Consider the following 16,578-nt stretch of genomic DNA (forward strand, 5'->3'; position numbering starts at 1 on the left):
GTACACATTCAGCCTTCCCCAAACCTTTGCATATGATATTCCAGTGTCTATTAATATGATGATTCTGTTCTCATTTTTGAATTGCCTTTCTGCAAGTATCCAGGGTGATATGTGAAACAGTTGCCCCTAGCATCTAGACATCTATGGTTAACTATTCTCCCTAGCATTGCCTTTCCAGTACTGGGGGTGGGGGGAGAAACCCCTCTGCAGTTTTACTATCATATTTTTAAACGGAGAGCCTCTCAAAGAAAAAGCACATCTGCGAATTTTATTTCATGGAGTCAAACCAGTTGAATCTTGGGATAAGGATGGGTGAATCTGTCAGTTTTGCCTTCTCCTGTATTTGAATTTTTTAAATCTCAAGTCTTTGATTTATCATGCTGTGATGTGCCCAGAGAGCATTGGCTACTGGGCAATATAGAAATCGAATGAATGAATGAACGAATATGAAGACCTTTACGAATTTTGGTAAATTCTTGTAAGAAGTGAACTGAACTGAAATTCTCACCCATTTGTACCATCCAAATTCAAAAGATAGAGCTACTCCCAGCATGATGTATTAAAGATTAAAGATCTATTAAAGATGAGGCACCTGTCAGAAAGAAGATGTGACAACCTTAGTTCAGTACAAACAACGTGATTGAATAGACAGGGATTCAAACCTGGACTTTGAAAGGAAAAGAACTCAAAGCCCTGGGACTTGATAGATGAATCTGTATGTTTTGGTTTTTTCAATTTTCACATTCAGTTTTTTTTAAATATCAAGTTCTTTTTGTCCCAAATATGGAGAACTTTGCAAATGTTGGTAATTTTTTTTTTTATCAAAACAGAACTGAAACAAAATTTTCACCCATCCTTTTCTAGGGACAGAGCACAAGGCAATGTTTTAAAATGAACTTACTGGTTTCTTTTTGTAGATGAGCTTGGTTCCTTCAGACTAAACCTTACACTGCAAATAAGGCTTTAAGCAATAGAGATGATGCATTGTGATGCTACTCGGGTGGAGGGCAGATCCATATTTCTTTTATGTGTTCGATTTTTAAAAAAATAATTAATAATAAATTAAAGAATTAGTACACAAATGCTTTGTGTAGGATACCTACCTAGTTAGTGGTCACCTGCTGATCCCCATCCTGGTTGCTAAAAAAAAAAAGACAAATGCGAGAGCACGAGGGCTGTGCAGGGACCCCCCGATCTGACTTGGAAGCCTCTTTGCGGCATTGGAGCTGGGCCTGATTCAGCTCGGGCTGATTCAGGGGGCCCCTGACTCGACTCGGCCCTGAACCTGAAGTGGAATTTGGATGCCGAACCCTGCTTCGGGTCCCCCCCGACCCTCCCCACGTACCCCCGAGCTCCTTACCTTCTCCTCCACTGTCACCTCCTCCTCCTCCGACGCTGCCACCCCCACCGTCGCCTTCACCTCCGCTACCACTGCCACCTCGGCTGCTGCCTTCTCCTCACCGCTGCCTTCTCTACTGCTGCCGCCACCTCCGCTGCTGCCTTCTCTTTGCCGCTGCCTTTGCTGCCTTCTCCTTGCTGCTGCCGTCTCTGCTGCCACCACAGTAGCTGCAGCTGCTAGGTCCTAAGGCCTGGATGTGCACTGACTTTTATTGCAGGGAGTAGCCATTTTTAAAATGGCAACCGCCTGGAAGTTCCTGGAAGTTGCCATTTTTTAAATGGCGACTCCCCGCAATAAGAGTCTGTACTCTTTTTTTGTACTCTTTACCTGTATGCCGCCCTGAGATCTTAATGATATGGGGTGGGAAAGAAATGTTTAAATAAATAAATATATAAATAAATAAGAGATGGCGGATCCAGGCCTCAGGACCTGGCAGCGGCGGCAATGATGGCGGTGGCGGAGCAGAAGACAGCGGCGATTGTGGCGGTGGAGGCGGCGGCAGCAGAGGTGGTGGCGGAGGAGGTGGGCAGCTCAGATAAAGACCTGGAAGCACCAGTGTGGTTGGGCCTGGGGTGCTAAGGCCCCCAACCCGCTGCAGGTCACTTCGTGCCCCTTCCACCTTGGAAGGGGCTCAAGGTGACCTGAAGCAGCCTGCTTCGACTCGGGGTTTGGGCCTCAGGCCAAAGCAGTGCACAGCCCTAAAGAGCACTGCGATGCATGTGTAGTGGCCCTGGAAAAGGTGAGTATCTCATCCTGCAAGGCACTGTATCTGACAGTAGGAACAGATTTTGCATTCTGGACTAGTCTGGCAGTTGTGCCTGTTCTGTGCATGCTGAAGTTCCAGCTTTGGTGGACTGTGAAGATCAGTTGAGCTACACTGTTCATTCTCTTAACCCATTTTTACTCCAGGGAGCTCAGTGTACACGAACCATTTTCCCATCTAAGCAGTGGCCAGTTCCTGCCCTCCTTAGCTATAGCAGTGTAACTGCATCAAGAGCCTTCTTCCAAATGTTCTCTGAACCAGTTAAAAATGGTAGAACGGGGCAGGCTTCGTGCAGTTCATGGCCAGGCCACACATGTGCCTCCCCAATCCCCTAAATCATAAAAGTGGCCATTTTGACTCCTTTTGGACCCTTTTAGTACTCTGTAGCTACTACAGAGCACCAAATGGGTCAAAATTATCTTGACAATAAATTTTGACCCTTTTGCTGCTCCGGATGCCATACACACACACACACACACACACACACACAAACAGAGTACTGTGCAAAAGTCTTAGGCCACCATTAGATTTGTTGTTTTAGCAATGGTATAATGACCATATATAATTATTTCTCAGTCTCTTCATTAGAATACAACCAGAAAATACAGGAAATTTGTATGCAGTATTCAACAACAGAAAAAAAAATCAGAAAAAACAGCTTCCATAGGCTAAAGTGGCAAGTATTTAGTGTGACCTTCCCTTACACTAGAGTAACAGCAGGTGCCTGGCCAGGAATGGTCTTCATGGAAGGGTTGCAGCCAAGAAACCACTTTTGTGGAAAGGGAACAGGGTGAAAAGGCTAAGATATGCTAAAGCTCACAAAGATTGGAATGAGGATCAGTGGAAAAGAGTATTATGGAGTGATGAATCCAAGTTTGAAATTTTGGGGTCCGATCATCGACAATATGTGAGAAGAAGAGTTGGAGAGAGATGGACGAATGAGTGCTTACAGCCTTCAGTGAAACATGGTGGAGGGTCTGTCCTGGTTTGGGGCTGCATTTCTGCCAGTGGTGTTGGCGATCTATTGATGGGATCATGAATGCTGAAAAGTACAGACAGGTTTTAATTCATCATGCCATTCCTTCTGGAAAGCGCCTGATTGGGAATGGTTTCATTTTTCAGCATGATAACAATCCCAAGCACACTGCTAATGCAGTGAAATCATATTTAGCGAGGAAAACAGCTGATAAAACACTGACAGTCATGGACTAGCCTCCACAGAGTCCAGACCTGAATATTATAGAGGCAGTATGGGATCACCTGGACAGAGAAAGAAATAAAAGACAACCTACATCTAAAGAAGAACTCTGGGAAGTGCTGAAAGAAGCCTGGTATAATATACCAGAAGATTACTTCAGAAAACTTCAGGACAGTCTCCCCAAAAGAGTTCAAGATGTGCTTAGAGCCAAGGGAGGTCACACTAAATACTGAGTTTTGCCTGTACATATTCCCTGTATTTTCTGTTTGTATCTTAATACAGAGACCAAAAAATAATAATGGATGGTCATTAAAACTTTGCTAAAACAATAAAGCTGGTGGTGGCCTAAGACTTTTGCACAGTACTGTATATATATTTATTTCAGCACCATGGGGGTGGGAGGGGGGACAGGTGTGGCCTGTGGGAAGGTTCAGAGGACAAAAAGGGCCCCCAAACCTCCCAAAGAATTTCAGGATGTGACGATGTCAGGTGATGTGGAGTGCTTAAGCTAGGGCCTAACTTGAGGAGCTCTCCATGGACTGTGCAACTTCAGCCCTCACAACTCCAAAATAAGCACTGTTGTCCATATTCCTACTTTTTTAAAGAGCCCATGGGGCTAAGAAAGGTTTAGGTAAAAGTTTTGCTCATTCTACATACTTTCTACTGACATCTTTGATCATCTAGCCTTCCCCATGGCAGCTAATCTCGGTATAAAGTATGAAAGCAGGCAAAACTAGACACATTGCGATAATGCCACCATTTTTAAAGGAATAGCTGCCCTAACCTGGAAGGAAGTCAAGTTTATTATGTCCAACAGGACTGTATTTCCCTCATCCAGACATCTGTATGCTATTTGCACGGGTCCATTTTCAGCAGTCCACTAGATTATATTTAATAAAAATGTGCACCATGCAGCAGCCTATAGTTCAGACGGGGAGAAGAAGACAGAGATCAGTGTTTGGCACATGAGTAATGGGGAAATGGGATATGGGAGAGACAGGTAACAGTTGAGGAACAAGCAAGGGGAACCTACGTTGGTTTAGGAAATTATTTACTGAAGAGGTGAACCTGGAGTAGGAATTCAGAAAAGTAGAAAAAGGGGGGCAGCCTTGCACACAGAGAGGGAAGGGGCCATAACTCATTGGTAGAACACACGCTTTGTATGTACAAGGTCTCAGGCCTGTTTCCCCATATCACCATTCAAAGGGATCTTGGTTGGTGGGGTTGGAATCCTTTGAGGAAGGGTGGCCACTTTCACATTAGCAAGAAAGAGGAAATGCATCACCAAAAGATAGAGGACACCAATTTGTATAAAATGTGCACATGCTTATTTATAGGAATAGCTGCAAATTTAGAAATAATTACTCTAAGTATTTTCATCCTAGTGAGGTAGATGGTACCCAGGTGATCTGTTTGCCTGCTGTCTGGGTGCTAATTGTTGTTGGACAACTTCAAGGCCTCTATTCTCCCTTCTTATGGTTCTTCATCTTTAAAGTGGATTTGGACTAGACATCCGTTCAAATAGAGGACAGCTCTTCTGTAAACTAGGACATATTTATTTATTATTACTTATTTATTGCATTTATATTCCGCCATTTTCTCCTCTTGCAAGGAACCCAAGGCGGCTTACATAATCCCCTTCTCCATTTTATTCTCTTAACAGCAACCCTGTGAGGTAGGTTGGACTGAGAGTGTGATGGGCCCAAAGTCACCCTGTGAGCTTCCATGGCCGAGTGGGGACTAGAACCCGGATCTCCTGGTTCCCAGTCCAAAACTCTCACCACTACATCACACTGGCTCTCAATACTACCACCCTACTGGGAGAAGATGCTGCTAAACAAAGTAGACAAAACTTTGAGCTAGATGGAGTCATGATCTGTCTCAGTATAAGATAGCTTCATATGTTCATGGGATTTCCATGGGAAATGGAAGAGAACAAGAGGGATGAGATGAACTTTTTCAGTTCATCTGCAATGCTTGCTGGGGCTGATGGGAGTTGAAGCCCCAAACAGCTGGAGGGCATCAGGTTGGGGAAGGCTGAAATGGGCTGTAGATCTAAATGAATAAACCTTCAATTACATTGTTATTTGTTTTCAAGAAATAGGTCCTGGACAGTCCAGAAAACACGATAGGTTTCGTCAAATATTCAAAATCATGAAATGATGATAGGAATAATGAGATTTGAAAGCATAATATATTAAGACTTATATTTGCTATGTGGTTTCATATATGTTACTTCTGGTTTCCAGGTGATAACCATGGGGACTAGATTTTTGTTTAAAATAAACCATCTTGAGGGCTGAATGAATCCTGTGGACTATATATAGCTCACAGTTTTAATATATTCAGGAAATAGGGTTCCTAATCTGCCCATTGCTGCAGTTTACTCCTTCTACTTAAACACTTAGGTCCAGGGCTTTTCTTTTATCTGACAAGTAAAGTGTTAGGGCTTTTTCTCTTACCAAATATCCCTTGCAGGCAAAAAGTCAACATTGCAAAGCCAACATTGAGCCTCAATGGCATTTTGTCCCTTTTCTCAACCCCAATATTCTTGTCTCTCCAACTCTCTGCTTAGTCATTCATAAGTAGTCTGAAACAAGGAAGTGTTTAACAGAAGGAGATAGTGAAGTTTTTGTTGAATAACTATGATATGATTCATATAATACTTGCCCCATGGACACTTGAGTCCCCTTTCTGCAATCTGTCAAATTTTGGCTACAAGCCTGCTCTTCTGTGTAAGATGAACTGAGCTGTATCAAATTGGGAACTTCAAGAATGCATTAAATTGGCAATTTAGAGCCCTTTGTTTCTTTACCCAGCTTTCCTCAGCAGTTTTCAATGGTCTGTGGGAATGGATAGAAATGATGGTGCCCAAATCCCACTGTAAGCAAACTGGCATTTATCATATGGTTTTATTATTCATGATTATTGCAAAGAAAGAATCTGACTGCAAAGGGAAGAAAGAATGCAGGTGTGAAAACAAGATAAAAAGAAATGGTAGAAATAAGATCTCCTCCTTTGTTCTCCTTTGTTTCTTTCTCTTTGAAAATACTGCTTTTTAAGCTGTGTGTGTATTAGTGAGATAGGATGTAACTTTGCAGAAGCTATGCTGATTCTTTTTCAGCAGGGCTTGCCCTTCTATATGCTTACTAATTTTATCTTTAATAATGCCTTAAACCAATTTACCTGGAACAGACATTAAGCTAATTGGCCTGTAATTTCCCAGATCCCCACTGGATCCCTTTTTGAAAATTTCTTTTACTTTGGCCATCTTCCAGTCCTCTGGTACAGAGGCTGATCTTAGGGACATGTTGCATATTTTGCTTAGAAGATCAGCAATTTCATATTCAAGTTCTTTGAGAACACTAGGATGGATACCATCTGGGCCTGGTTATTTATTTGCTTTCCATTTATCACTAAGATTGAGAATTTCATCTTTTGTCACCACAGTTTGCCTCAGTTCCTCAGACTCCCTTCCTGAAAACATCAGTTCAGGCACAGGTATCTGTCCTTTACGTTTTGCAGTGAAGACAGATGAAAAGAATTCATTCTGCTTCTCTGCAGGCTTCTCAACAGATTTGAAGGGCATGTGGATGCAAAATTCAGAGTGTGTCTTTTAAAATCCTTGGAAGTGGGGCTCTGACTGATCTTTTCTCCAGATCCCTTCACATAGAAAAGTAGTGTAGATATCCGAAGGAGGAGGCTAGGCTATAATCCTTCTCCCTGACATTATGCTTTTTTTAAAATGCAGGGATGTTTTTCTGGCATTGAGGAGCATTTAAAAATGTGATCCCCAGCACCACAGATTCAAGTGGTACAGTTCCAGGGAAGTTGTACCATGTGACTTTGGTTTTGCATGTGACGATCATTCCCAAGACTTGTTTCTTTTAGGACAATCATGGGCTCATGAAGCTGTCTTATTGATAGTTATCAAAGAGTGAATGGATCATGAAGATTAAGTCTCCTTCTCCTGCTTCAAAGGTTATGGCGTCATGATCCTGTACACATATGGGGGCTGATGAGCACATTCTGTGCACATAAAGCTTCACCTTTTCTCTCCTCTGTTAACAAGGTAATGCTGTTGTGTTCCCTATCATTTTGGGAGGGGGGGGCAGGGAGGAAGCCTCTCTATTAGGGATGTACGGATTTTGTAAAATCTGTTCCATCTGCATTTTGTCGATTGTCAGGTGCCTTTCATTCCATCGTCTGCTCATTGGCAGAATTGGATTTTTTTTCCAATTCCCCAAATGTGTATAAAGTCACATTTGTGCCTATTCGCATTTACAAAACATGCACAAATCCCCCCATCCCCCCCACAATGTGCAAATCCCCTAAAAGTACACACTTTCATGCTTTAGTCGATGGGGGAAATGTGCATTTTTCACCAGCGTTTTTTTTTTACTTATTTTTCTATGACTAAATATGCGTAAAATTCCGGAGAATATAAAAAAAACAGTCCATGGAATCTGTGCAACTCAGGAAAACCTGGTCCACTGTGGAATCCATTGGTTGGATTCATAGAAGTCAGAACTCATTTGGTTCCATTGCCGATTTCTCTGTTTTCCCTACTCTCCATATGCAGAATTTCATTTATGCACCAAAGTCTCACACCCTCACCCCAGTCCGCCAGCTTTCTATCCCACACAGATATTGGCATTTTGCATTAATTCCATACAGTCGATCCTGATCGTATCACTTATGTTGGTAAAGCAAATTAGTTTGATTTAAAAAAAAAGAAAATGTTCCTTTTTCTTCCAAGAGTAACCTGATTGGTTTTTTGAAAGCTGATGCATCTCTAGAATAAATGGCCCTGCAAGCATTTGTGATGGTGCCTCTTCTATGAGAGATGAGCAAACCTTAAAGATGGAGCAGAGTAGCATGTTGCTTTTTCTCTCTCAGGACAGATGGTTGATGAATGGTGAGATGTTTCTGTACTAGAGTTTTGAGTGTTAACTTAAACTGAATCAGTGGCCATATTTTAGGAGAAAAATAAGAGAGTCCCATTTGTGAAAGAAGATCAATGCAAAAACAACCCCCCCCAACCCAGCATACAGCATGTAACCCAGGCGTATATGTAATAAGTCTTTCTCCCTGCTCTCCCCCCTCTCTTTCTGTAAGATGACCAAACAATAAGTCACTTGATGTCTGCAGCCATTAAATCAGCTGAGGTGTCCTGAAGAGAATAGTGATGAATGAGTCTGTAGAGTCAATAGGGATCATTTATGTGTCCTAAGGGGATCTATGGAGGGGGGCAGGCCTAAGTATCATATAATTTGGTAATTGTGTAGCTTCCTGCATACTTAGAGATTTGTATCTCCCTCACTCTTGCATGACTTATTGTGGTGGGGAAAAGAAATAAGAAGCCCCCCACCCCTGGCTCCATGGTCTTCAGTAACCTATCTGACAGGGTAGAAGTTTAAAAAATGGTGAATAAAATTAATATTTTACCTATAAGAGCCCTCCATGGAGCCCCAGCGAAGGGATGAAAATGAATTGTTGGCACTGGAATGCGGGCAAGTCCCAGCAGAATGGGACCAGAGAGGTGCTGTTGCAGATCTTGCAGAACAGCTAGGAGAGTCTCTCTCTCCCTCCCTCCCTCCCTCCCTCTCTCTCACACACACACACACACACACACACACACTTCTTCCCTTTCCCCAATTCACTGGCTTCAGTAGCTATAATCTTCTTCCTCAGTCTGCTGGTGGCCATCTTTGTTTTGAGAAGAGACAATCCAGCACTGAGCATGTGCTACATTATGACTTGTACCATTATTGCATTGATTGATTGCTTCTTTTTGGATTTTTGAGAACATTTGAGCAGATGAAGTAAAAACAAGGTATGCTAAGATTGTGCAAGAATAGTCTCTATATATGTGCAATTCAAGGAAAAAGTTTAAACTGCCATATCTCAGCCATTCCTTGGATTTTTTTTTTTAAATGGGCAGCTCTTGTTCACCACAAAGATATACTCTACAAGATTTCATACCATTGGGATACATTATCTTAATATTATAATGATTATACTGTTAAAGCTTCAGGATGACAGAACACTGTTTCATACCTTTGTCTTAACTATACAGGCACTCTTTTGAAGGCAATAACAACAACAACAACAATGGCATTAGAGTGCCTGTTTAGTTAAGGCAAAGGGATCAAACAGTGTTCTAACCTTCTGAAGCCTTAACAGTATAATTATTATAAAATTAAGATGATTTATCCCAATGATATGATATTGTTGTTGTTATTATTATTCAACACTTATAAAGCACCTACATTTTTGAGTGCTATACAGAGATAAAAAGTAAATGCAGCCCCTGCCTGTAGGCTCACAATCTAATAGCCATGATACAAAAGGAAGAAAGAAAGGGGAGGGAAGAGGAAAACAAGCAAATATAGGTACCAGTTCTTGAAGTGACATAAGCCCTATTCAGGGATTAGGTCTACTGATGTACAAAGAATATGTGGAGGGGGAATAAGGTCCCATGTGCCATCCCCAGTGTCTGTGTCCCTACTACTCTTGACCTTAGCACATGTAGGACAAAGGGGATATTGTGGTGCTGGTGCACGTGGTCCCTCTCCTCCCCCATGTGTTACTTGAACAGAAGTAGAACTAACACCTGACTAGGGCTATATTCTCAGTAGTATCATCTGATCTGAACTGCTGGGCCCATCTTCCTTTAAGTACCTTTTGGTTTGGGGAGCAATTGTTTGCTTTGCCAAAAGCTAGTTTTTGCACTAAAAATGTTCATAAGTGTCCATCCAGTGCAGTCCTACTCTGTACCATTCTGCTTTTGTATGTCATCAGCAAAATTGCTTAACTTGGTTATGATTCTATAGTCTTTGTTTTTTTGTAAACAAATATGAAACAGAGATAATGGGGCTTGAATTATATATGCAGTCTGGGGATTGTCAGTTTTTATGCCAGTGGGAGAAATCTATATTTGGCTGTTATAAGACCAGTAGGAAAATCACTGATGATACACATCCAGCAATGAGATATGACTTATTTAGTATGTCTCTTCTGGCCATAATCACATTTTAATGTGGTGTTTGCATTACAACCAGCACCCTACCCCCCGCCCCCTCAAGTAGTCATCTTCCTTCAGTCCCTCAGTGGAAAGATTTTCAGATCTGCTTTGGCTTTCTGTTCAGCCAGTTCACCTGTTTTTGCTTAAAAAGCAGCACATCTGCTTTATGTTACTGTTGGCTATTTTAAGATCCACTGCATGGTTAGTCAAAGCTTTGAAACACACACACTGAGAATACTTGATTAACAACCCTTTGGCCTGGTTGTTCATCTAGTTTCTAGCTGTGTGTGAATTTGCGGCGGTGTGAGTTACAAGCTGTTATTGGGCTGTTCCTGTGACCGGTGAGTGTGTGCTGGTCTAGTACAGATTGCAATTTAAGAAGATCTGCAATGGTCTTTGAAGCACACATGTGGAATTCATGTATTTCCCTGTAGACTTACAATGCAACTTGGCTCCTAGAATCTTACATGGGGCCCTGCAATTCCCTGTGAAAAGAGGTCATGTCACATGTCACTTGAGTGTGATGTTTCCTTATTAGTTGCTGGGTACACCTACACAAATATTTCAGTTTCTTGGATTGTACTGTTTATTCTTTGAGCATTCTAAATCATGCTTCAAAATAACCGAACCTGTAGAAAGGTGCCACATGGTCAGACTTGGACACTGAAAACTTGGTGAAGTCACAGAACCAAAGACCATAGCTAGGAGGTGTGCCAATTTCTCCAAGTGTTTTGCTTAATGGTCCTGAAATTTGAGTTGGAGGGAATGTCTCTTGGGATGCAAGTGGGCAATTCATTCTCCATGTCCTCTTCAGCTTTTGGTTTCTCTGCTAAAATTAATGCTAGTTGGAAGGAAGAGTGTTACGTTTTTCCATACACAAACAGGAGCCATTATCCATTCAATACGAATTGTGTCTATTTGTATTTAGATGAAGGGGGATGACAAAATAAGAGTAATAGTGGAGTCTCTATGAGAGCCTAATCCTATGCTTCAGTGAATAGCTCTAGAGCATAGAATCCATTGCTAGGTTCCCAACTTGGACACAAGGCTATGGCTTGTCTGCTGGATCCACTCTTTGCATTCAGGTAGCACTCAGAAGACATTGGCTGAATGCACACATTTATTCTTGTATTTTTGGATAGCTTGAAGGAGCAGAGCCTAAGTTAAGAAGGTTATTTTTAACATAAGCTTCCATGTTTTAATTTCCAGCTGCTGATTATATTGGGCAGTGTTAAATGTCTCAGGCTTAGTACTGTTTCCTGTCTGGAAAAGACTGACGTTTGTTTATTCACCATTCCAAAACCATGATGCCATATAGAAGGTGACAGAAAGTATGAACTTCTTCAATTCTCTGTGCCTGTTCCATCAACTAGCATTGTGTTTATTTTGTGTTGCTTTTTTCTGTAAAGTCCTATAAATTATGCTTTGAAAGTACCCATCATTGTATCACAGTATTCATGTTTAGCCATTTGTGCCATAGCCCTATATTGTACTGTGAGTTATTGTTGCTAATTATCAATCATCTTGCCTTTGAAGGGAGAAATATTGTTCGCACGCTTCCACTTGTGCTCCTCTCTATGGATCAAAGGGTAGCTTTTGCAACAAAATATTGATTTGAACTATCAGATTTGTCAAAGTTAGTTGTACAAGCAAAGTAATGGAGCAATGTTGATGTTGTTAAAGGTTGAAACTGTCCAATGAAGAAATACGACAGGCAATCTTGAAAATGGACGAAGAAGAAGATCTGGCGAAAGATATGCTGGAACAGGTGAGAGATTTTGTGAGGGCTGCTTAAAATGCTGGCTTTCATAGTGAATGGAGGGCACATTCTCTTCTCTTCATTCATGACATCCTATTCATTAGCTATAGCTTCAAAGTAGTCGTTACTTTTTAGTAGGGTGAAATTGGCTTTGAGATGCAGTGGTATAAACAACAGCATTTCTCCAGCCTGTCATTCATGTCACATTAATTCCACTCGTTTTCTCTTACGTTCCTCCATTTCTGTTGCACTGCTAATAATGATTATGATGTCAGGTAGACCAGGCTTGGGAAGAAGGCAGCCTTGGGAATAATCAGTCAATCAATCAGTGCATTTCCTAGCCACCTTTCAAGGTGGCTTAGAAATGCATTTAATTAATTAATTAGTTAATTGATTAAGATATTTTTGTCTCTATATTGTGACAGAATAGGGGATTGGCCTTGAGACTGAAAAGCAAGAAGGGAGAAAGGGTATGGGAAGGAAACCAATGTATCTTTTTATAAGGAACGTCTTGAAGTGTGTTCCGAGCTGGTGTAGTACAGTGTGTAAAAGGTGAGGCCTCACCTGATATTTCACCTCAGCAGTGATCTCATTAGTTGGCCTTAGACAAGCCACTATTCTCTACTTCTCATGGTAGAGTATTTTGCAATATCCTCTCTTCTGCCCACCTCAGGCTGGCTATTTTTTTCCTATTCCTCAGCTGTCTTGAGGGATGTCAGGGGCAGATCTCATCTGTGCCATTCTTTTGCTGTTGCAGCCTTGGCCAGTTAATGCACTGAGGGCGCAATCCTATGGGGATAGGCAGCTGCCTCCGAACTCGGAGGCGACCGCCTATCCAATGCAAGGCAGGAGAAGCGCAGAGGGGATTGTTCCCTTCACGCTTCTCCTGCCCTGCATTTGTGGCTAGACAGCCGATTTCAGGAAGGCAGAGCAGGGGAGGAGGCTGCTGGATAACACATAGGATGTGTCGTACCGGCATTCCGCTGTCCCCACCCCAGAACACCCTGTTTTGGCCACTCTGTGCTCCTCTTTGGAGCGCAGAGCATGGGGCTGTTCCACGCTGCCTGCGAGGCAGCACGGAATGGGGGGAAGGATGGTTCTCCAGGAACCGACCTTGGAGCGTGGGCTCTGTGCTTGGTTCCCGGAAAACCAGATATCCTATGGCCCTCTAGCTGCTGACTAGTGACTATAGGGTTGCTCCCTAAATTACCTCAAATGCTAAACTGAGATTAGTATCTACCATTGGAAAGTTCATTGAGTTCCTATCGAGCTGCCCTGAGGACAGTAACTAAAGTAAAAGAACAGGCTAAAAACCTGCTTTAAATAAATATTCCAAAAGCTCTAAAAGAAGATGGCCCACAGTTTGCACATTCCCTTAATGTTGAGAGTATCCAGAAAGACCTTTGCGTTTACCTTTGTCCTCACTTTCAGTTTTGCTTGGCAAATTATGGCTCCCTCCACTACCATGTCATCGATGGATCACCAGCATTTAAACTGCTCCTTAGGATAAAGGCGGGGAACGCTGAAAAGCAGATCCTTTGTCTGGTGTTTCTTACAGGCAGTTAGTTTCCGTGACCATGGAGCGTGAGTGTGTGCACATGGCCAGGCCAAAGCATTACTCCCACCAGATATGTAAAAAATCTGTCAACGTATGAGCTTTTAAGTCCAGTCCATGAATAGGAGCCTGTATTGAGCGTCTGTCCAGTCGCACAGATATTGTTCATTGTCTCTCTGAAGGAGAATCATTTAAAAAAGGAGGGAGGATAGTCATAGCTTTGAGTGGAAGGGTGAGCGGGACCAACACTTTTAGTGCTTTACTTACACCGGCAGCTCTATAGTGTCCCTGGCTGTCAAGGGTGTTCTTTACTGGATGTCAACAATGTACACAGCAAAGAGTTACTAGAAATGGGAAATCCTACATGGAATTTAAAAATATGTAATGAGGTCACAGAGGGGAGAATAAGGACAGTGAAGCAACCAGATGTTTAATAAAGGTCGCTTTTATAACCACAGCTGCATTGCTTTGAAATTATGATCACACGGGGAATTTAGAGCAGCATTTCCTTACAGTAGCAACTCTGTTAGTTCACTCTCATGCTATCTGCCTCCTTGCTCTTGTTGGTGCCCTCATGCTGTGAATGTTTTGTTTTTGTCTTTTTGTACCTGTGGTTCCAGCTACTAAAGTTTGTTCCAGAGAAGAGCGATATCGACCTGCTGGAAGAACATAAGCATGAAATTGACCGCATGGCTCGGGCAGATCGTTTTCTTTATGAAATGAGCAGGTGTGTGCTTGTGACAGAGAGAATGAGGGAGAAAGGGTGGGGGGAGAGAGAATGGAATATAAGACAATAGCATGTAATTCAGAGTAGGGACGTACAAGAATTTCATTTCGGTTCGTGAATCACTCAGAAATGCCCCGTTCACAACCCCAAATGCAAACAGGAGCACAAGTTCTTGGAAAATGTTTGCAAATGCCCAAACTTGCCTTAGTGTCTGCAGAATGCACCATTTTTGAAAACTGCACAACTTTTGAAAAATATGCACTTTTCCTCTTTGAATGAACCAGAAAAACGGTTGCAAATGAGAAGGGGAGCAAGCCAAACCAAGCGAGCTTGAGCATTCCTGGTTCTCCCATCCCTAATTCAGAGTTTCTTTTATTTCTCTCTTAAGCTGAGAGAGAAAGGGAAAATTGATCACACGTTGCTAATTATTTACTTATTTATCCATTCATTTATGGATTTTTAAACTGCCTTTCAAGAACAATTATAGAAATCCTTTTATCAAAATACTGCTGGTCCAACTTTGCATGATCTGCTCTGTTGTACAAGGGAGTTGGAAGCCAGAGACACAAGTTTGTTGTGCCTAAGAGTGCCTGTGAATAAAATATCAGAAATGCATTGGCTTAATAAATATATTTCTATGCACCTGGAGGCTTTCTCTCCCCGCCCCCGCACCCATATTTGGTGCCTTCCCTTCTTGTTTCTTCTTTCTTATATACCACCTAGCTGGTTCCTCAATTAAAAGCTAATGCTGACCCTTCACAGGTTGCTGTAATGTATCCTTGTGCCCAAAGCTAAATGGCTGATGAAGTTTTCTATACTTCCTGGGCTACTTCACAGATTACATTCACTGGGGAATTAACGCATCCTCTAGTTATATTAGACTGTGAATAAGAATAGACTCAGCCCATGGTTGTTCTGTCTTTCTGAGGCGCTCATTGAAATGTAACCCATGCCTTTTGTTCCCTCTTCTTCAGGATTGACCACTACCAGCAGCGACTTCAAGCATTATTTTTTAAGAAGAAGTTCCCAGAGAGGCTTGCAGAAGCCAAGCCAAAAGTGGAAGGTAAGGCTAAGGCCTTCACAGAGAGCATCATATCACCTGTGTCAGACTTCCAAAAATATACTGTGCAGTGAAGCATTCAGTACAAGGTAACCACCATGTGTTAGGCGGAAGAACATTTGTGACAATGTGGTTATCAAGTAGCCTGGGTCCTGACTTTGTCATCAGCTGAACCAGCATCCTATATGAGACACAAAAGGAAGTGCTGGGCAGCTCCCACTCACTTGACAGTAAATGCTAGTATCTCCACTCCCCACAATTTCTGGCTGGCTCAAGCCAGGGCTGATTTCATAAACCTATGGCCAGCACGTAGAGTGGGAACCAGTCAGAAGCCCTATAACAGGGGTAAGCAACCTTTTTGGGCTGTGGCCACATTTGGAAGTTTAAGTAACCGTCTTGGCACCACCACAAATGGCTGCCATAGGAATGGCAAACCACAAATAATCTGCCCCCGAAACTGAAGACAAGCCCCAACACACTAAACAACTCATTTTAACAGTTTTCAATAGCAACAGGTTTCTGTTTCACAGCAATCCCAGCTGCTAGTAAGAAAATGAGTCGTGTTTAAAGTGAGAAGAGTAGGGCACCTTGATGGGCACCAAAAGAGGTGCCCAGGGGTGCCTTTGTGTCTACAGGCACCATGTTGCCTACCACTGCCTATAGTATAGAGTCTATATGTTCTTCATTGTAATGAAAAAGCCTTTCGGTGATGCTCCTTCATCTTGCAGGAACTTCTCCTCAGAACTGGTACTAAACAGATAAGTACATTCAGTTTTGTATTTTCATGCACATTTTCAGTGTCCCTGGTTGTATGTGGGAAAGGGACTATTTGCTTTGAGACTTGGGATTTGCTGACTGAAATGACACTACTATATGTTAATCTAATCATAGTTTCTGTCTCTCTTTCAGCTCTTCTTTTGGCCTCCAAAGAGCTTACCCGGAGTAAGCGCCTGAAGCAGCTCCTGGAGGTTGTTTTAGCCTTCGGCAATTACATGAACAAGGGCCAAAGAGGAAATGCATATGGCTTTAAAGTCTCCAGCCTGAACAAAATAGCAGACACCAAATCTAGCATCGATAAGTAGGTTTAATT

At 42.3% G+C, this 16,578-nt stretch overlaps 1 protein-coding gene across 1 annotated transcript in view; it reads left to right on the plus strand.

Annotated features, from left to right (window-relative positions):
- DAAM2 (dishevelled associated activator of morphogenesis 2) overlaps window positions 1-16,578 on the plus strand; it is a 260,005-nt gene that overhangs the window by 205,007 nt on the left and 38,420 nt on the right. The window contains exons 19-22 of the mRNA XM_084828535.1: window positions 12,071-12,155; window positions 14,322-14,428; window positions 15,403-15,491; window positions 16,398-16,566. Of these exons, the coding sequence (XP_084684661.1) occupies window positions 12,071-12,155; window positions 14,322-14,428; window positions 15,403-15,491; window positions 16,398-16,566 (450 nt within the window). The remainder of the gene's footprint in view (window positions 1-12,070; window positions 12,156-14,321; window positions 14,429-15,402; window positions 15,492-16,397; window positions 16,567-16,578) is intronic.

This window comes from Heloderma suspectum, chromosome 1 (assembly GCF_057233095.1).
Source record: "Heloderma suspectum isolate Gila_16-S chromosome 1, 16-S_ref, whole genome shotgun sequence".
Classification (NCBI taxonomy): domain Eukaryota; kingdom Metazoa; phylum Chordata; class Lepidosauria; order Squamata; family Helodermatidae; genus Heloderma; species Heloderma suspectum.